The sequence below is a fragment of the Anabrus simplex genome, chromosome 4, assembly GCF_040414725.1.
Source record: "Anabrus simplex isolate iqAnaSimp1 chromosome 4, ASM4041472v1, whole genome shotgun sequence".
Lineage (NCBI taxonomy): Eukaryota > Metazoa > Arthropoda > Insecta > Orthoptera > Tettigoniidae > Anabrus > Anabrus simplex.
The window spans coordinates 105,086,824-105,108,160 of record NC_090268.1 but is presented as its reverse complement, the minus strand read 5'-3'; the positions used below and the strand labels follow the sequence as shown (position 1 = coordinate 105,108,160).

Here is a 21,337-nt window from a genome sequence, read left to right as displayed (position 1 = left end):
TAGCGTTGCAAAAATTCCAGGGAGGATTGGAAACGTTGTCCCTTGTGCTCATCAGTGAGAAGACGTGGGACCCATCTTTGACACAGCTTACGATATCCAGGGTCCCCTTAAAAAATGCGAACATACTGCCATACAACATGTTCAGCTGCATCGCGATTTCTCTCAGTTTAATGCGCTGGTTCTGTCTAATGATCGCATTCACACTGTTGACCTTTGCACGGGTCCTGGACATTGCGGGCCTGCCTTCGCGATGGTTGTCTGTGATATCCGTGCGTCCGGCTTCGAATTGCTGACGCCACTTTATGATACCTTGCTGGGAAATGGTCTGCTCCCCATATACAGCACTAATTTCATGATGAATGTCCATGCAATTCTTCCTTTTGGCCCATAGGAATCGGACTGTCACATGCACCTCATATTTGGAGTGAACGTCCAGTTGACGCGCCATTGCATTTGGCTGCTATTCACACAATACTAGATGAGACACCAGAGTGACCTGCCTAACAGATGTGTGGGCAGTGTCTGTCCCGTTCTCTGCTGTGCCCACATTTGCAACACACAGCACACTGCTGCAGCGTGTTAGTGCAACTAACCTTTTGATCCACCTACGTATATATTGTAAATTTTCTTTTCTTTTGTATACTTGCCATACGATAAATAACAAATAACATCTTCAAAAAACATAATGTTAAAATATCTTTCAAAACCAACAACAGGAATATTGACCCCTTACATAACTCTAGCTCGGTCAACAAATCTAGTGTTTTTAGATTTTATAGATTTAAATGCAATAACTGCAATTCCTCGTATATAGGCCAAACTGGACGTAACTTTAATATTCGATATTTAGAACATGTTAAGGCTTTAAAATATAATAGGTTCTCTGCTGTAGGACAGCATATACATGATTCTAAACACACTTTCTCTAACATAAAACAAGACATACAAATAATTTAAATAATAAATAAAGACCCTCTTCTTTCCACAACTGAAAATTGTTTCATCTATCTTGACCAATACTTCAGTCCCAATTTCAATTTACACAACATTTCAGAAAACAAAATTTTCTTTTTGATTTACTCATTTTCATTTTTAAAAAGTTTCTTCTTTAAACCCAAATACAATTTTCCACGCTTTACATAGTTCCTATCCATGTCTTTTGCCCCAATTACCTCAACCACCTGACCCAACTTAGATCCACTCCCCTTTCCTCCTTTCTTTCATCTCTCACATCTACTATCATCCTTTTTCCCCCTTCTCTTTCTTACTCATTTCCAAATCTTACCCCTCACTACATATCATAAAATCTTAACAAAGTGAAAATTTATATTATATTTTCTCATGCCTTTTTACTCCTATCCACCTCATAAATTAATTTTTACTTTCTATAAGTGTCTGTATCTCCGCATTATTGACCACTTCGCCGCCTTAAGAACTCTTTGAGCATTCATCTTAATGATACCTTTGTTTGTCGTCTGTGATACTCAACTGTTCCAATACTGCACTTATTTCTCTTCACATTGGTGCTTAACTTCAACTTTTCTGCATAAAAACAATAACAACCAGCTATTTGCTTCTTAATCTATAAAACATATGAGTACAAGATCCAACATCGAGATAATTATATTATCTCCACATCAAGATTTAAAAGACCTTTGAATACCCAGTGCATCTTTCTTATGTGATATTGAATTTTCATCATGTGAAAAAGTTTGTGTTTTCTATGTCTTTTATTTGCTAGTGAATTTTTACCGTGCACCTTTTGAAAAATTTAAAAGACCTTTGAATACCCAGTGCATCTCTCTGATATGATATTGAAGTTTCGTCGTGTGAAAAAAGTTTATGTTTTCTACATTCTCTTGTCATTTGCCAGTGAATTTTTACCTTGCACCTTTTGAAGAAAAGGCTGAAAATGACCCTGACTTAAGGTCAAAACCGGGTCCCAATTGTGATTGACTTATAATGTAACCTTGCATTAATAAGTTTTCTTGTATTGAATAGGTAGAACCAAAATATATTATTAATTTAACTGTACACTGCTGGAAACATGCTGGTAGTACGACAAAATCAGAGTACATACGCCACGCGGTTCAGTGTTTAAGACATTAATTACTGCACTGTTACCTAGTTTTATGCATTGATTCGCCTCTTCTTTACACCCGGTCATGAGGCACGACACATTAACATAGTTACATGGTAAAAGGACGTTGCTACATGATTTCAAGGCGTCATGTTTTGAGAACAGATGATATAAAATTTCACTAGCTTTCAGAATTGTTTGCAAAATGTGCTCACTAAACATTAGTACTATACAGTACGCCTGCAGGGCAATAGCACCCCTATAACCATGTGCACATTAGTTGGGCAAGAGAATGGGAAGAAAGGTGGTATTATCTAATGGCAAGGTCAGGCGCTTTTCTGGACTCAGATAAGAGGAAGGGAAGTTGGAGCTAAATGTTTAAGCAATTATGAACCAATTATCAAATGTGGTTTGACAGAGTTTGCTGTGAATGGGGAAGGAAGATATATGTTTTGGCTTTTGCAAGTACTGTGGTGGCCACACATATTTGTTTGTCTAGAGTGTTAATAGTTAAGCCAATGTAGAGAGCTGGCCAGTGTGTGCTTATAAGCTGGGAGTTGATGTTGGATTAAGTGGAGTCAAAGAGTAAAGACAGAATACTTCAAAACACACATCATTCTAGTCTCCATAAAATCAATTACATTAATTTTAAAAATAGATATTCAACTTTCTCTCACCCTCATTCCACACCTGAGATCTTCCTAAAAAAAAGTATCAGTCATGTTCAGGTGCCAACTAAACCTATAAAACCTTCTTACTAGCTATGAATCACACTGATCCCTTCCCCCTTCTGGTTCTTTCCCCTGACACCTTGCACCAAGCACACTGATAAGCACTTTGTTATCACTCTGCTACAAGCTACTTATTTATCTGTAAGCAGTTGTTCGCTGGCACAGGTACTACCTGCAGTGTGACACTTCCGTAAATATTTTCTTGGTATCATTTCAAACCCCACATAACTCTTATGTTAACTTCATTAAATACAACTTACCCTTCACAATCCTGATCCACCCAGTTTTCTCATCTACCTGCAAATAATTATTGTGTAAAACAGGGAATCAGTAGCCTACTTGGCTCCATAGTCGTAGTGCGTTAATATGCGCGGCCACTATGCTTAGTTATTTATGTATTAAGAATTAAGAATGTGATATTTTTAGTATATATTCACAAACAGATTTAATAATTGATTCAAGCTTAACGTTTCCTAAAAAGGATTCCTAGTTACTGCAAAAGAAAAGATGAAGTTGGGCAATTTTGTAACCAAGTTGTGGAGTTGATAATTTTTGTAAAAATTCTCTAACTTTGCCGAAACTCTTCACATGGAGATTTATGGTAATTTCTTTGAGAAAGATAACATGAAGGTTATTGGAGAGTGGTAGTGTCTTTCATTATTTAATTAAAAACTTAACGTATAAACATAAAAATTGAAAACAATTTTGTATTTGAAACCTAAAGGTATAAAATGGTAAAAAAACATGTTCAAAACATATTTTTTTTTCCTGATTTTCAACACACACCATTTTTCTGTACCATTTAAGCTGTTCTATGTCATCCCTGAAACCAACTGGAACTGGTCCATTAACAGAGTAAAATCAGCTGTTCATTAATCGCATGACTGAATCCTACTCTCTTATTTGCAGGCCTGAAGCTGGCCATGTTTGTCACAAAGCAATCATGGAATTGGCCTTTCTTATAATTGTGTGTACATATTTCAAAACAATTTTTACATATTTCAGACCGTTTTTTGTAATTCATTGACCTTAAAATCATGATTTTCCTGAAAAATGCTAGGAAAACCCATATATGACTCATTCTGTGAAAAGAACCTGAGATAGCCATGTTTTAGCTAGGCTACTTATATAAATTACATATTTGAGGTTATAGTAGGAATGTAGATATCTTGTTGGTTTTTGTTAAATATCTGTACGTAAAGTTGATACTTCTGACATGAATAAAGAAAGAAAGACACATTTGAGGTAAAGTAGCTGCCTGAAAATTTCCTTATACTAGTTGATACTCGGCGTGCACTGCTACGCTTCAATAAATAAAAGGTGTTTTTTAATTAATTCTACTTTATGCAATTTTTTAAACATTTTTCTTCATTATTTTTGGTTGTTTTGTTATTTATATTTTTCTTATTAGTTATTACATTTACTTGTAATTTCATTTACAAAACAAAGAAATAATTACTGTAAATATGTTCTAATTTTTAGATTCCTATATCTATTAATTTGATCAAACTATTTCTATATGCTTACATAAATGGCGATTTATTTGCATGATGTTCAGTGCAACGCAAGTGAATACATGGCATTCTTTGTTTTATCCATCTGGTGCGAAAATAAACAGATTCCTCGGCAATGAGTTGCCTAGTCACATAAAAGTACAGCTAGAACATGGCATGTTGGATTGCTAGTTTTGCTAAATTATCTAGTTATGTGAACCTCCTAGGAAGAAAGATACTTCATAAAACATGGTGGTGTGTTCCCATCCTCCTATATGCAGCATTTATTACCGGACTATAATGATATAGAGTAAGTCGCTGTCGCCTAACAACAATCTGTCCATCAAGGTCAATCCAAATCTTGGTGTGGCTTTGTAATTAAATGAATTACATAAAATAAATATATTTCTGTTGACTTTTTAAGAAATGCAAAACTTTTCGTGTACTAATGAGACAATTTGGAAGATTTTGGTACAAACCACACTTTTTAATTCTCTCTGGTTTAAGAGCTTTGAGTTTTGTGAAACATATATGTTAGTGTTTTATAATAATAATAGATTTTATTGCAGCCAATGGCCATATAGATGTAAGATCATGTTACAAGAGGTAATATCGAGTAAATTGCATATTTTTTATATTTGTCTTACAGAAGTCTGTTAGTGAGGTTCCTCTGTTTTTGCACCACTGAGGTTCCTCTGTTTTTGCACCACATTACATGGTATTGGTCGCAATTTGACCCACATAGCTTTCACTTGCACTTGACTTCTGGGTTATGGTATTTCTCAGTCGTGCATATTTGGTGGTGAAACCCACGGACCACTACTCTTGTCATGATGTATCGTAGGTTGTATCTGGCTTCAGTCCAGTCCCTGTAGATCATCGCATCCGTGGCGAAGAACTCCGGCCATATCTCTTGTTTCTTCTTGTTGAGTTCTCTAAGTAGATCTTTGTAGGCTTCGGTTCTTCCATATCACCTCTAATCTGTAGGTCATAATTGGTGCGATCTTCAGGTGGAATGTGGTCATCATCGTTTCCAAAGATAGTTTTCTCAGATTCTTTATACTATTTGCTGCTGTTGAGGCGCGTTCTCTGATGTGTAGGTCGTATGTGTTCTCTCAGCTTTGCAGCGTGATTGCCATATATTCGAAGTTTGATACATTTTGCAGTGGATTTCCTTTCTACAGGATGTAGTCATTCGCTGCCAGTCGTCTGCCCCTTCCAAATATCATTTTCTCTGTTTTCTTTTCATTTAGATTCAAGTCTTTGTTTTTTTTTTTTTTTTTTTTTTTGGCCCATGCTACGAGTTTGTTGAAGGCTTCTTGGGGATTTTGAAGTTCTTGGAATATGATTACTATGTTGTCTGCAAAGGTGTATATTTTGACATTTTCTGTTTTAATTTCTTTTGGTACTGCTGCAGTGGCTATTATGAAGTGCAGGAGGCTCAAAGGGTCACCTGAAGGGACACCATTCGTTTGCTCTATCATCGCTGTTCTTGAAACTCTGTCTCTTTGGTTTTTGGATAGGATGCTTTGTATGAGTCTGGTTTATTGATTTCTTCCTGTGATTTCTTCTATTCTTCTTATTATCAGTGGTCTATTTAGAAGGTCAAATGCCTTAGTGTAATCTATGAAGATGGCATGCAGTTTTCCTCTTGGATGTTCCAGAGCTGTTTCAATGTCATCTTGTATGCATTTCACTGCCTGACTCGTCGATTTTCCTTTTATGAAGCTGAACTGTTGTTCCCTTAGTGTGTGTTCTGTCATCAGTCTTAATCTATCGGTAAGTTTGCTTGTCAGTATTTGCACTCCAGGGCTAACCCCTGTAGGAGTTCGGGTCCCTTGTATCTCCTTAGCCCTTATAGAGCAACTTAAGTGTTGCTACTCTCCATTTGTTTGAAATGTTGCCTTGCCTCAGGCATTCATTGAAGAGCTCCATACAGGTGTCTGCGAGAGCATGCGTGCTTCCTTTAGGTGCTTGAAAACAATACCTTCTGGGCCGTAGGCTTGTTGTTCTTTGAGTTTGTGATTTGTCTCCGGACTTCTTCTCCAGAGAAAGGACGGGATTCCTCTACTTCTTCCTCCCCACCTGGAATTGATGGGCGTGTTTCTTTGGCCTGGAGAACTTCTTTAAAATGTTCTTCCCACGTGTTAATTGGGAGGTCCCTTGGGAAATAGGGCTGCTTTGGTGAGGCCACTTTGTACCATTTCTCCTCTGCTTGTTCAACAAGTTTCTTTTTTTCCTCTTCCGCTGTGTATCTCTCTTTGTGTTTTTCCTGCAGTTGTTTGTAGGCTCTCCTGGCATTGTTGTACTCCCTTAGGTCTTTGTGCGTTTTTGTTTGCCTAAACTTGTGAAGAGTTGCAATCATGATTCTCCTTGCTGTGTAGCACTCCTGTTTGAACCATGGCTTTTTTTTCTTTTTCTGTTTCCATTCTTTCTTGATTATTGCCTGTTTTATACATCCTTAAATCATGTCAAGTGCTTTGTTTATTTTCCCTTCTTTTATTTCCTTTGATGCTTTTCTTGCCGCTTCTGTGTTTAGTTTGTCCTTGTCAATTTCCCTTGCCGGTTTGTTTGTTTGTTTTTTAGAGGTGTTTCTTTGTTGTGAGTCTTTTACAAATATGACAGTGCATATCAGTATATGTTTCCTCACTGGGATGTCTCTTCTTCTCTCATTGTAGATCTTATTGCTGTTTGTGAACAAGAGGTCAATTGTACTAGCTCCGTTTGGTCCGAAGTATGTGTGTTCTTCCCCTTTGTTTACCAGAATTAGTCCTTCTTTTTCTATGTAACTGATTACAGTTTTTGCTTTCTGTGTGGGAGTGTCTATTCTGCAGTTCGGATCTCCCATTATTATCACATTGTCCATCTTGTTCATCTTGCTTAAGGCCTGGTTGATCTCATCTTGGATTTCTTCTCCCTTATATTCTGGCTGGAAGTAGGCATTGTGCATTCATTGGTCTTTACTAGTGGTATGTTTTTTATGTTTTGCAATGTCTTGAACGGTGCTAACCTTGGTCTTATTAGCATTGTTATTCGTCCGTTTGGTCTGCCTCTGTCCCCCTGGCTTGCATATGAGTGCGCTGTATAGAAGTTATCTGTGCTCCATTGGGTTGTTAGGAAAGTTTCTGTGTCGTATTCGTCAAAGATGTCTTCTGGTATCATGTTGATTGCATTTCTTAGGCCTTCTATATTCCATTGTATTGTCTTTGTTTCCATTTGTTTTTCCTGATTCTTATAGTGCAGCATTTGAGCTTTGCATTGAGAAATGAAATGGCTGTACGATCACTCCTTTGGGCCAGAAGGTTGGGTTCTCAGTGATCTTGTAGTGTTTAAACTCTATTCCGATTTTGTATGCCTTGTTTCTTCCCATGACGGTTAACTCTGCCACTTCTATATCACCGTCGATATCGTTTTCCAGTAGGTGTTCTTTTACCATCTCTGGTGTGGTGGATTTGTGTAGCTTTCCTATATAGTGCCATGTTCTTTTCTCGGTCACCTGTATTTATTTTTTCCTCCAGTCGTTTGTTTTGTCCCGAGTGTTGTTTTTCTTGGGTATCCTCTTGTTACCACTTGTGTGAATGTTTCTTTTCGCTCCTCTCCTTCATGTGCCCGGTCTGATGTATTGCTTATCTTATCTGTTGTGTATTCCGGTCGCTCTAGTGAGGTTTGCCCCTTTATTTTTAGCTCCTTTTTCATCATCCATCTTATGTCTTCAAGAAAATGTTGTATCTGTTCATTTACATTTCCTATAATGCTATCTTCTATGACAACAGTTGTGTGCGATGGGCGGTTTCATGCTGCTTTGTTACTTAATTTCTCTTGGTCGCCTTCCTTGCTCCACTCTTCTCCGCTTGGCAGCGGTAGGTACTGGGTTCTGTTTGTCTCTCGGTCGCCTTCTTTGTTACAAGTATTCCACTCGGCTTCGCTTGGTGGCAGTGGGTGCTGGGTGCAGTTTGTTGCACTGTGCGTCTGCATGGTAGACACCGTTTCATGTCTCTCTGGGCTGATACTGTCCTCACCCTCATGTAGTGTTTCATACTGTGACCCAGTATATGGCGCCACTTGTCCCTCGGAGTTGCAGTCTTCTCCCTTGTGTAGACATCTGTTTTGTTTGCTGACTCTGTAGATTGCACCACTTGTCCCTCCGGGCAGCTGTCTTCTCCCTTGTATAGAGCTTATGTTTTGTTTGCTGGCTTTATAGATCATGCCACTTGTCTTGCTGAGCTGCCATCTTTCCCCTTGTATAGGGCTTTTGTTTTGCTAACTTCACTTCCCTTGTGTTTTGAGAGAGAGCTCTCTCCCTTCTGTTTAGTGCGTATTTCATTTCTAGAAAACAGTTTTTGATCTCACTCACCACTCTCTAGCTGAATGCTCTGATGTCTTATTTCAGGTATCCGTCTTCTTCTGCTATACTGGTTTTAAGCGTTGAGAGCGCTATTTACATGCTGCTCTGTAGTTTCTGCCATGTTGTCCCTTCTACATAAATAGTTTCTCCAAGAGAGTCATTTGTTGAGGAACAGAGGCACCATAACATTTTATAATAATGATACAGCAATCATTAACATTCTAGTATATGGCTGAAGGCAATTATACCTATTTACAGTATGTTCAGAATATGGTAAAACTACAAAGGTTTAAATCATTTGAACAGTAAAATTTCAAAGATTATCATGTAGCATGTTTAGAACTGTAACAGCCTTAATTATATATTTTGATTTTCATTGATTAGTGCCAACTTATTGAACATGTTTACAAGATACGTCCATTGCTCGTCACATCAGGACTTCGGCTTTATCCTCAGAGCTGGGGAGATAAAGGATCTTCACTTAAAGTTGATATACTGGTAAGAAGTAAATATAATGACTTATAACATAGTGTTGATTAATATTTTACAAATTCTTTTGTGATTTTAGAGTTGTTATTATGCGTTTCATTTTAACTTTTAATTTGAAATTATTTGGTTTTGTATTAAACTTTTTCCTTGTGACAGCCCAGATTATCTGGAAAGCAAATGATCCTTAGTAAGTGATAAATGTATGCATTTATGTGCTGTGCTATAGATATCCTGTACCCAATCCCATCTGTCACTGAGACTGCCACCAATCAGCCTAGCTACCCTGAATACTGAGGATTCTTTTTTTTTTTCTATTTGCTTTACGTCGCACTGACACAGATAGGTCTCATGGCGACAATGGGACAGGAAAGGCCTAGGAATGGGAAGGAAGTGGCCGTGGTCTTAATTAAGGTACAGCCCCAGCATTTGCCTGGTGTGAAAATGAGAAACCACGGAAAACCATCTTCAGAGCTGCCAACAGTGGGGTTCGAACCCACTATCTCCCAGATATGAGCTCACAGCTGCGCGCTCCTAACCGCACGGCCAACTCACCCGGTAACTGTGAATTCAATATTAGTCTTGGTCTTTTTGGACATTTTTTTTACCCCTTCTCACCCCCCCCCCCCCTCCGCCCCCAATATCAATAGAGGCTCAATTTTGATTTAAATGGTATTCAGAATCACAGTTCATCTTAGTGACTCTGAAAACAATGATTCAACACTAATATTGGATGCTTTTGATTATCTTTAAATAACAATCATTTTGAACATTCTTCTTTCACCCCTTCTCAACTCCAATTCCAAATGGGACTGAACTTGGAATAAAACAGCATTCAGAGTATCACAACCCATCTCAGTAACACCAAAAACTATGAATTCAACACAAATATTGGTAGTTTTCAATTAGTTTTACATGTCTCACCGTCTCCTAACCCCTGAAGATTAGACATCATGGAAATAGCATATCCATTGATGGTACAACTTGTTGAATGCCGTGTTTTATCATAGCAGGCAAGTGATCAATAATCTACTTGGCCACTTTCGTTTTCTGTCTGGGACGTGAGAGAACTGTGATTCTACAATCTCTTTGGACAGAGAAGTTGTTCCGGTTCATCTGTTTCTGAGGTGAGAGTCGGCCAACATGTTTTGTCATACGTCAATTTTATTTGGGAATTTTTCTATAAAGAACAAGGATAACTGAACATTTGTAAGAGGACTAATTAGCATATTGTGAGGCCAAAAGTAATAAATTTTCAGTGTGAAAGTTCTTTTAAATTGCAAGTTTGATGGAAGTTTTATTTTAAACATATAATTGTCCAAGATGACTGACCTTTATTACGTCAGTCAAAGTGGGGGGGGGAACAATCCACATGACGCTTTGGCAGTTAGGACCTTTTAGAATAGAATAGAATAGATTTAGAATAGTTGTGAAACAATTGCATCAGATTTTGCACCAACCAGGATTACTATAAAAGGATACTCATTCTTTTGCAGTAGCAAGCCACAAACTGTGTTACTCTGGTTCAGAGTGTGTTTGAAACACTTATTTGATTTTACTAACCTGGCTTGTGGAAAATTCATTGTCATCATATGACCTCAGCTACTATGTGTAAGCATTTTAATTTGATGCCATTTGGTGCCTGTTCATCAATTACAATGTTCCATTTCTCTCTAGGCCTACTAGATGGCAGAGTAAACTGAATCTCTCTTGGGCGTCTATGGCTGAGATTTTAATTAATTTTTTCGGGTAAACACAAATGTGTCACGAGAGATCTTTTACGTGCTGACATCATACAGCATGGAGTGTCAAATGGACTTTTTTCCAGCCTTCAAAAATCCGACTACCTCTGCTGGGTTTGAACGCACTATTTTGGTATCCAGAGGCCGACACTCTACCATTGATCCGAAGAGGGAGCTCTAAGATATTTCTGTAGGAAGACTAGGAACTTAACCTAAATTTTGGGTTAAGATCCCAATACGTGTAAAAGTTTCATCAAGGGATGATTAACTCTAAATATTTTAACAGGAGACTTCAAAAATCTTAGTTGAAATTGCATGTCAAAATTTCCAATGTATAATAATTCATCATTCACCTGGAAGTTGTCTGACTCGTTGGCTGAATGGTCAGCATACTGGTCTTCGGTTCAGAGGGTCCCGGGTTTGATTCCCAGCCGGGTCGAGGATTTTAACCTTAATTGGTTAATTCCAATGGCCTGGGGGCTGGGTGTTTGTGCTGTCCCCAACATCCCTGCAACTCACACACCACACATAACACTATCCTCCACCACAATAACACGCAGTTATGTACACATGGCAGATGCCGAACACCCTCATCGGAGGGTCTGCCTTACAAGGGCTGCACTCGGCTAGAAATAGCCACACGAAATTAAAAAACCTGGAAGTTTATACTTATAAAATATCCCGGTAAAGTGTCAGGAACCTGCTTGAATTAATTCTATCGTTATATTTTTGTGTGTCACAGTGAATTTTAACTGCTGTCCAGATAAAATGAAATTCCCTGTGAATTGTATCTCCATCAACAAGCAGAACATTTAAAAAAAAAATTATGTGTGACTTCTGTTTTACTAAGACCAGGTGTCAGCAGTACTGTACTAAAAGCTTTGAGCATGCTTATCGCTTGAGAACAGGAAATAACGGATGTAATTGATAACGTGAGGATTAAGGGAGAATTGTGTTTACAAGAGTTGGAATTATTCAGTGAAGTGTTGAAAATATATTTGTTTGCTGTATGGTATGTAAGTTGTGTAAACCACGAAGTGTTAATGTGGAATGAGTAGAGAAGAAATATCACACTGGTAAAATGTTTTACATAATGTCTGGCTAATATCCCAAGGGAAGTCAGCAGACTGAGACTGCGATGCCAGGTTGAACATGTCTACCACCAGCTGATACAAGGTCTGTAAATTATATTTTTATTAGTATTTGATTAAATATGCATTATCTTGTTGTATTTACGTGTGCGTGAGGGTAAAAAATTTTCCATAAGTTATGTAATGTAGATTTTTTAAAATGTTTTCTTTTGTAAGTCAAGATTCTGCATGGGGATATAACAGGAATTTAGTGAAATTTAACGCGGGTATTGGATGAAAATTAGTCAGGTCTGAACTTATTAGGTTCGTGTTTAAAATTATGCTTCGGTTGAAATAATAATAATAATTCCACTAATAATATATTGTGTAGTTTTAGATTTGAATATTTTCAAGTAATAAATGTCATTGTGACACATTTTAGGATAATAATTTGAGGTCAAATGGTGAATATTCATAGTTATCAGAAGTGATTTATAATGAATTGTTGAACTATGAAAGAAGAAAGTCAGGCAGAATTGTTATGTTCCAACGAGTGAATTAATTATCCACGAAATGCAATAGTAAGGCCCCCGTGATGCATTTGCATTAGGTATGAGGTTGTGAATGCTGTACAAATGTTGGAATTGCATCCAGGAAGAGTTGAAATGCCCTGTGGATTTATTGAAATGCCTGAAATGCTATTTGGGAAATGAGAGATTTGATATGTGGTTCCAATTTTATGTGAGATTGCATGTTTGGGTTAGTTTCAACATCTTACTTCAAGTAAAGCTATCAAAGTATATATCATCATTGGATCTGAAAGAGTTGGATATTATGAAGTATAGAAAGAATAATTTATTGTGATTATTAATGTATAATTTATGTCTTTTTAATATTTTCACAAATAAGTTACTGCTTTACTTGGGAACTTTGTGTGTCAGCTTAAATGCCTGTAGGGGCTCAGTAAAGGCTAGAGGAATATTATGGGAGGGGGAAATACTTTTGATATTGTATTAAGCGTTGCCATTTCACAGTTTGGATTTTCATAGTCTAAGGGGCAATCAAAAAGTTTCTGTTCAATGGCCGTACAGTTCTGAATCGGGATGCCAGTCAGGTAAAATCACCGTGAGCATTGAAGCACGATTCCCACCAAAGCATCAAATTGAAGATGCCCTTGTGGTAAAACATCATGTCCTGCTTCATAAAGAAGTCCGCTGCACATTCTCGTCTGACAAGAAGTGTCGACACTTCAAGGCCTTTACGAGAGGACTGAAGGCGTAATAATCGCACAAATGGTTATGCGCTGGTCCGTACTAATCACCTCAGATTCCATCCGCTTATTGTTGTCCATAATGGATGAGGCTGGCCTCCCAGATCGACCGGCGTCTTTTGTCAAAATGTGACCCACGTTGAACTTTGTGCACCATTCCACAACAGTGGTTTTTGACAGAAATGCTGCCAGTACCTTTGTGTTGTAAATAATTATTAGTTGGTACCCAAGATGGAAGGCAATGTGAATTTTACTGGGTCGTGCATGAGTAGTTATGACAGTGTAACTGTCAATGGTGTCCACCGTAGGTTATGGAGGGTACAACGTATCAATTTGTCTGGGCTATGCTTTCTGGATTAGTATTGTGTTATTTAGCTAGAAGTAATTGTTGCAACTCACGAAAGTCCAGCTGATGGTGTATAGCTTCAACCACTAGTCTGTAAACTTTGGATTAATTGAGATTTCTTTTTCTGTTATAGTACATGTAATGGGTCATTTATGTTTTCAGTGTTTAGTGTTTAGGATTATGTGTTTGAAACATGACGAATTATAGTTGTGTTATTTATCGCGTCATTAGAGTGCGGGGTAGACTCTTCCACAATGGTGATAATTACTATATTAGAAGACCACACATGATAACTTATTTTGAGTTGTATTATTTTATGATCAGTTAACATGACAAAGATAATTTTATGTGTTATATGTTTTCAGACCTTGCAGCTGATAAATTGAATTTTTGTCAAAGTAAGAGATCATTAGTTTTGTTTTATTTTATTTCCATCATTCTTACATGGTTGTGTTAATTAGTTTACTTGCCATTGATAGACATGGTTGTAATAAAATTAAATCCTGTGCTTATTGGAGTATTCCATTGTAAAATTATTTCGAGTATAACATGAAAGTTAGTCATTTCATTGACTTTTAAGTATCAGTTCAAGCATCTTATTAAAATAATTTTGGTTCAGTTGAATAATTTCAGTTTACATGCCTATTTAAGCATTCTTTATGTAAAATATTTTCATGATGTCGGGTTATGTCAAAACATGGTGCAATAACTTTTATTTTGTAATCATTTGCTGTTAGACTTTGGAGCATTATGTCTTAGAGATGAACAAATTAGTTTATTATTTAATTTAATTTCCGGGTTGAACCGTGTTGTACTTGTACGCATATCACGTACAGTTTTGCCGACGTTTCGAATACATTGCAGTATTCTTTGTCAAGGCGACTGAAATACCTCGGATCGAGTAGGGGTATTTCAGACGGTTCAACCCGGAAATTAAATTAAATAATTCTTCACACCGTGGAAGCTTCACTTCTAAGAAATTAGTTTATTTAATATCTTCAATTTCATAACCAATTGAAGTATAACTGAAGATTGTTTTGATTCGATTAAGCATCTATTCTGTGATCCTACATGGTATTTAATCAGTGCATAACCTTAATTAAGGAGAAATTCAGAATTTTCATGGATCAAATTAATTAACTGATGGTATTACTTAGAATCCAAAGTAATAAAATTCAGGTCTTTCTTTTTAACAATGACATTTTATATTTTGTACAACCAAAGAAGTAAATGAAACAAAGGAAATTAAACAACACAGATGATAATTATAAATTAATTCATAAATAAGTATATCTAGGACTTCCTTTGTTTATAGATGCTTCACATAATTAAAGTTTTTTGATGATTTTCTTTTGATTTAGTACATTTGAGTCAGTATGTTCTTGGATTTTATTTCAAGAAGTAGATATCTCCTTTTGTACCCTGTCGATCAAGTCAACAAATGACACAAGAGTCCTTCCCGTAAATCCCCCGAGAGTACAAGAATCTACAAAATACATGCCGCTGAAGTAGCCGAGGTAAATTACAGACAATCAACAACTAAAGGATTTAATAAAGTAGAGCCGTAAACGTTGGGGCTTAAGTCACATGAAGAGGTGCAGTAAAAGAGTGAACAATGTTGAGACAGAAGTCACATTAAGAAAGCCTAGAAGAAGTAGGGAACAACATTGAGGAATTTTATGTTGTCAGAACACTGAAGCTGCTATCAAGCTAAAGAGAGAGAGAGATTTAATGGCAGGCAATGGCCGTGCAATAATGCTGGCCGCATCTGAGTACGTATTTGACTGGTAAACGACCTCTGGGGAGTAAGAAATTTTTTTCTTGAAAATTACAATAAATTTATGTATTACAACTTTGAGAGACTTCGAGATACATGAAAAGACATTTTGGATCGAGAAAACACTGTTACCTCAAAACTGTTTTAATATTTCACCTTCAATAATATCTCTATTTAGTTCATCATAATATCATCACTTGTGTCCAGAAACTCCACAGCATCACTTGTAATATACAAAAGAAGAAACATTCATAGTTATATTTATGAAAACCAAAAATATTTATAGCTATGAAGAGCACAAACAACTATCCACATTGGCAGCAATTGTAACACTGCTGTAACCTGTAGGATAACTGCGCGCCAAACTCTTACACTGTAGGGAGTATACTCATTTCCGTCAGAGACCACCAGTATACATAACTAGGATATGTACAGCGACACTATTTGAATAACTGAAAAAAGTTCCAAAAAATGTGCCAGATGTCATATCACGTCAGTAAGCGGTCAGCGTACTGGCCTTTGGTTCAGAGGGTCCCGGGTTCGATTCCCGGCCGGGTCGGGGATTTTAACCTTAATTGGTTGATTCCAATGGCTCGGGGGCTGGGTGTATGTGTTGTCTTCATCATCATTTCATCCTCATCACAATGCGCAGGTCGCCTACAGGCGTCAAATAGAAAGACCTGCACCTGGCGAGCCGAACCCATCCTGGGATATCCCGGTACTAAAAGCCATACGACATTTCACATTTCAGTAAGCAATTAAGTTCTTAGTACAAGCCTAAAACGACAAATGCCGTACTCCCTCATGTGGGACCAAACAGCAAATGCCGTGCGCACTCTATTGACTGTCCTTAGCTACAGTCATCAACAGGTTAAGAACACTAGTGAGTATGGAACAGAATGAAACAATTGATACACAGTCCTACTTTACATTTGGAACACTGGGTTCTTACAAATTATTTACAGTTACTATAAGTACTTTTTCTCCTTTCATTTTCTACGAGGTGATATGTGATCAAATCTCACAGATACAGAGATATGGCTATCTGAAGACAATGCTGGTGACACACGGGGGTCTTCCTACTGCCCTAGGGAGGACCTGGTATCTTCTCAAATATACATTTACCACTTCTCACTTGAAATCCAATTGATGGATCCTTTGTCTGCTGGCTTTGTTATACAATATCCAACTATTTTGCAAGGCTGTGTCCAGCATCCACATAATCAAAGGCCAGTAGAACTTTTTCCCTGAATTCCAATTCGATAAAAGCTCACATTTTGTTACATCTGATCAGTATCACCAATAAATGAGTTATACCTCATAATAAATTTAGGCCTTGAAACCATAATGTGCCACCTTTTTCCTTGGGAATATCTCTTTACTTGACTGATTGCCTTCATGCCACATGAAGATGAAATCATTGTTACAGCTCATCGTCTACTCATCTCACATATAAAAGTCCATCATTCATATCCATCGCTGTCTCAAAATAACCACGATCTTTCTTAGAGAACATTCGTTTGTTCCTTTTGGAATTCTATTCTTCCTGAAAATCCCAATGCTTGAATGACCAAGGGATGCGAAGTAGGAAAATAGTGCAGGCCATGAAAAGAATTATCCGTGTAATAATTATAATTGTGCCCTTCATCTTATCTGGAAGCTTGCCCAGCAGCACAAGTAACGGGGCAGCCACCTTGCAAAATGATTTCTTGTAATCCGTTTTAAACATAGAACCTTTGCCCTGATAAATCTCAAAATCTACTAGGTAACCATCTTTCGTATTGAGGCTCCAAATCTTGTATCAAAATATAACTGGCTTTCTGCGAATAAATATTTACGTCCATTCAGTGATTGTCCAATATCCTACATGGTATTTAATCGGTGAATAACCTGCAGCCATGGCACTGAAAATAATTCACTATGCTTTCATCATAAGCCAGATAAAACCAAACCCCATGGCACTACAGCCTTGAAGGGCCTTGGCCTACCAAGCGACCACTGCTCAGCCCGAAGGCCTGCAGATTACGAGGGGTCGTGTGGTCAGCACGACGAATCCTCTCGGCCGTTATTCTTGGCTTTCTAGACCGGCATAAGCCAGATATTCTTTGGAAATAAAAGTTGGGAAACTTTTTCTTTTGATCATTTCCACAAGTAGCCTAACTTTCTATGCCTTGTCATTTATATTGATCATTGGATTGCCTGCACAACGCAGGAAATGACATTTGAAGAAATATATCTCTTCTCATTGCCTGAGACATGGCAAAATTCTTCATGTCATCATTTAAGTCCCAATAGTGCAGCTTAGATGGCAAATTATTGTAGCTTGCCTGGTGGCCATGATTGTTAAGGCATCAAGTCTGTATGGTCTGACACCATGGCTAGCTGGTTCAAGTCCCGTTGGTCAAAAAAATTTCACCATCAGAATGTTGATATTATTTAAAAGAGGAGTCCACCTTTTCAGTACATTACATTAAATATTCAAAAATAATGCATTATAAAATTTATGACATTTGAGTACATGTTTCTTCCCCTAATTAGGGACATTTTCAGCTGATGAAGCCAATTGCAAGAGATCCAATATTCAAAGACACAAGTTAAAATTGGCCTTAAGAAGTATAAAATAAGGCATGCACAATAATAGGAACACTAGGATTATTCTAGTCCTGTTGTCAAATCCAACTGTATGAAGTAACTATATTATAAAATGATTGACAATTTTCATTAAAATAAGACCCAGATAAAAAGTCTGAAGAAAACACATTAAAAATAGTCTCGAGGTCTTCCGATACAAGTGTGATTTAAGCATAATGATTTCTGTGGCAATTGAATATAACATTAAATTTAAAGTTAGGGAACACAGGGATTTTCTAAAAATGAGGACAAAAGTTTGCCTTGTAAAGTGTGGAAATGGTCTTCTCTTCTTCTTAATTCTCAATCCTAAGATTGGTTGGCAGCAATTCATCTTCTCCACTCTTCTATGTAATCCGCTAATCTCTTCATTTCCACATATGAGCCTGTTCCTACATCATCTCTGATCTGTCTTGAATATTGCAGTCTAGGTCTTCCTCTTTTACCTTGAATCATTCCTTCCATGACATTAACTATGAAACCATTGTGCCTATAGAGATGGCCAATTAATTGGTCTCTTCTCTTTCTTATTGTTGCTAGAAAGGATCTTTCTTTACCTATTCATCGAAGAACTTCTTCATTGGTGAGTTTTGCTGTCCGTGAGATCTTTTCCATCCTCCTCCAACACCACATCTCAAATGCTTCCAGACGTTTCTTATCACATGCACTAATAGTCCACGTTTCTGAGCCATACAAGGCCACACTCCAGACATAGCAGTTAATAAATCTCTTCTTAGTCTCCACATTTAAATTCCTTGATGTAAGTAGTATCCTTTTCTTGCAATAAGCTATCTTTGCTTGGGCAATTCCGCTCTTTACATCGATTGAACTTTTCCCATCTGGAGTGATTTTACTTCCTAAGTAGGTAAAGACATTTACTTGCCTTAGTGGTATATCACTAATTCTGATGTCGACTGCAATATGTTGGTGGTTGCATACCATAATTTTGGTCTTTTTTGTATTAATTTTCAAGTTAAATTTATCTCTCAATATCTTATTCATTCTTATTAATGCACTTTGTAGTTTCTCTTCGTTTTCCTCTATGACAGCTATGTCATCACAAATCTTATCATTTTGATTTCTACTCCATTTATCTTTACCCCTTCCATATCCTCTTTACATTCCTCAATGCCTTGAACAGCACTGGTGACAAATTACATTCCTGTCGTACTCCTTTCTTTATATAAGCCTCCCATACTTCACCATTTATGTTTATGATGCCTCTTCGGTTGTTACAGAGTTCATATACTATTTGTCTATCTCTAAAATCTAGACCAACACTAGTCATAATCTTCATTAACATATTCCAGTTCACATTATCAAAAGTTTTTTCTATTTCCACGAATGCAATAAACAAAGGTTTTCTTACATCTAGCATTTTGTCTCTAACCTGTCATAAAGTGAGAATAGCTTCGCATGAGCCTTATTTCATCTAAAACCAAACGGATCTTCAACCAAATGTGGTTCAATTTTACTGCTTATTCGGTTATATATTATTCTTGGTCAATATTTTTGACATGTGCGACAATAGACTCAAGGTGTGAAGTTCTTTACATTTTAGAGTTCCTGATTTCTTTGGTATAGGGACTATGAAAGACTTAAAATCTTCTGGAATTTCTCTGGTTTCATAATATTTCCATGATCAGTTTTAAAAATATAGCCGTGTGTTTCATCATCCAGTCTCTCTATCATTTCTCCAGTTAATTCATCGCATCCTGGCGCTTTATTAGGTTTCAGTTCTTTCACAGCCTTAAGATATTCTTCTTTTGTTAAAGAGGGTCCCAGTTGATCACTTGTTATGTTGTCTTCATTTTCAAGGTCATTTATGTCAGTAGGATCTTCATATAATGTTTCTATGTATCGCTTCCATCTTTCTCCCACTTCTTTGCTCGCAGTCAACAGTTTCCCATTTTCGCTTAATATGCTGTTTCTACAGCCAATGACTGTTCTGAATTGTTTCTTAATCAATTCATAAGCAGTTTCCATGTTTCCTTCCTCCATTCTTTCTTCTATTTCTTTGCATTGTCTCATTATATATTCTTCCTTAGCCTTCTTTGCTTCTCTGTTGACTAGGTTTTGGAGTCTTTTATAGTTTCTGATTCCTTCTTCACTCTTTGTGTTTTTAAATTTCCTCCTTTCGTCTGTAAGTTCAAGCACATAATTTGTAACCCATGGTTCTCATGCTTGTTTCATCGTTTTCCCTATTACCTGATTTGCAGCTTCTATGATAGAGTGTTTTTTTTTTTTTTTTTTTTTTTGCTAGTTATTTTACGTCGCACCGACACAGATAGGTCTTTACATGTAATAAATATCATTTTAGGTCCGTAATGATGATATTTGATTGAAATAATAACATTAAGTTATTTATTAGACCACCTAATCAATACAAAATCGTCTTGGATGATTTACATAAATTTGTTAACTAATAGTGGTACATGTTTCGCCTTCCCTGAAGGCATCATCAGCCATAGTCTTAACCTTAAATTAAAAATAAGCGTCTAAATAACATGTAATGATGAAATGAATTTTAAAATCTTGAAGAGATTTGAAGTAAAATAACATTAAAAATAACAATGATGGTTTAAAAATACAATGTGATGAGATATAATAGTGGAAGTATTAACAAAATTAACATTAGAGGGCTGCTAAAATAAGTGCAATGGATAAAACAACAGATTGTTATACAACAAGTAGTAAGATTGCATAAAAATAAAGTTGATAGTCTGGCGGTTATAATTAGACGATGGCGAAAAATCGTATATAATCAAAGTAAAGAAGAGATAATAAAAGTCAAAGTTAGTCGAGAGATCCGAAGTTAATCATGATCTTGAAGATAAAAGACGAAAGTCAGAGGCATATGGTGAAGTTGTAGAACACGTTGAGGATATGAAGTTGTAGAATAGAAGTTGAAGAACAGTTTCAAATAGGATCTCTATGGACCATCTCAAAATTTGAAGAAATGCTCAAATGTTGAAAATTGTGAGTTTGTAGATATTCTAGTTGAAAAAGCAAATAATAGTGGAATCTGTAAAAGGAAGCAAGAACGTAAAGTGGTCAGGGTTGAGGCCCACCACCCTAGTATCTCACGCAGGGTTATGTTTAGCTCCTGCTCATTTCAGAGCCATATCCCCACACAAGCTGACCAGGTGATGTGTAATATGCTGTTCAGTGCAGAAACCTCACTTTACTCATCTTAATGATGGCTGACAATATGGGCCGGCTGTGTGACCTAGGCAATGCTAAGAATGCTAAACAGAGTGCCAGTCTTCATCATTTCTATGGTAGCAAAGACAAAAGAAACAAAATGGGTGAAATTGAGGGCAAAGATGTTAGCCGAACATAACTAGTGGCTATCTACGTAGTGTTATC

General features: G+C 36.9%; 1 protein-coding gene across 1 annotated transcript in view; it reads left to right on the top strand.

Annotated features, from left to right (window-relative positions):
* The window catches only part of LOC137500462 (uncharacterized), a 56,777-nt gene that overhangs the window by 34,502 nt on the left and 938 nt on the right, over positions 1-21,337 (top strand). Inside the window, exon 4 of the mRNA XM_068227359.1 lies at positions 9,034-9,147. Coding sequence (XP_068083460.1) covers positions 9,034-9,147 — 114 coding nt within the window. The remainder of the gene's footprint in view (positions 1-9,033; positions 9,148-21,337) is intronic.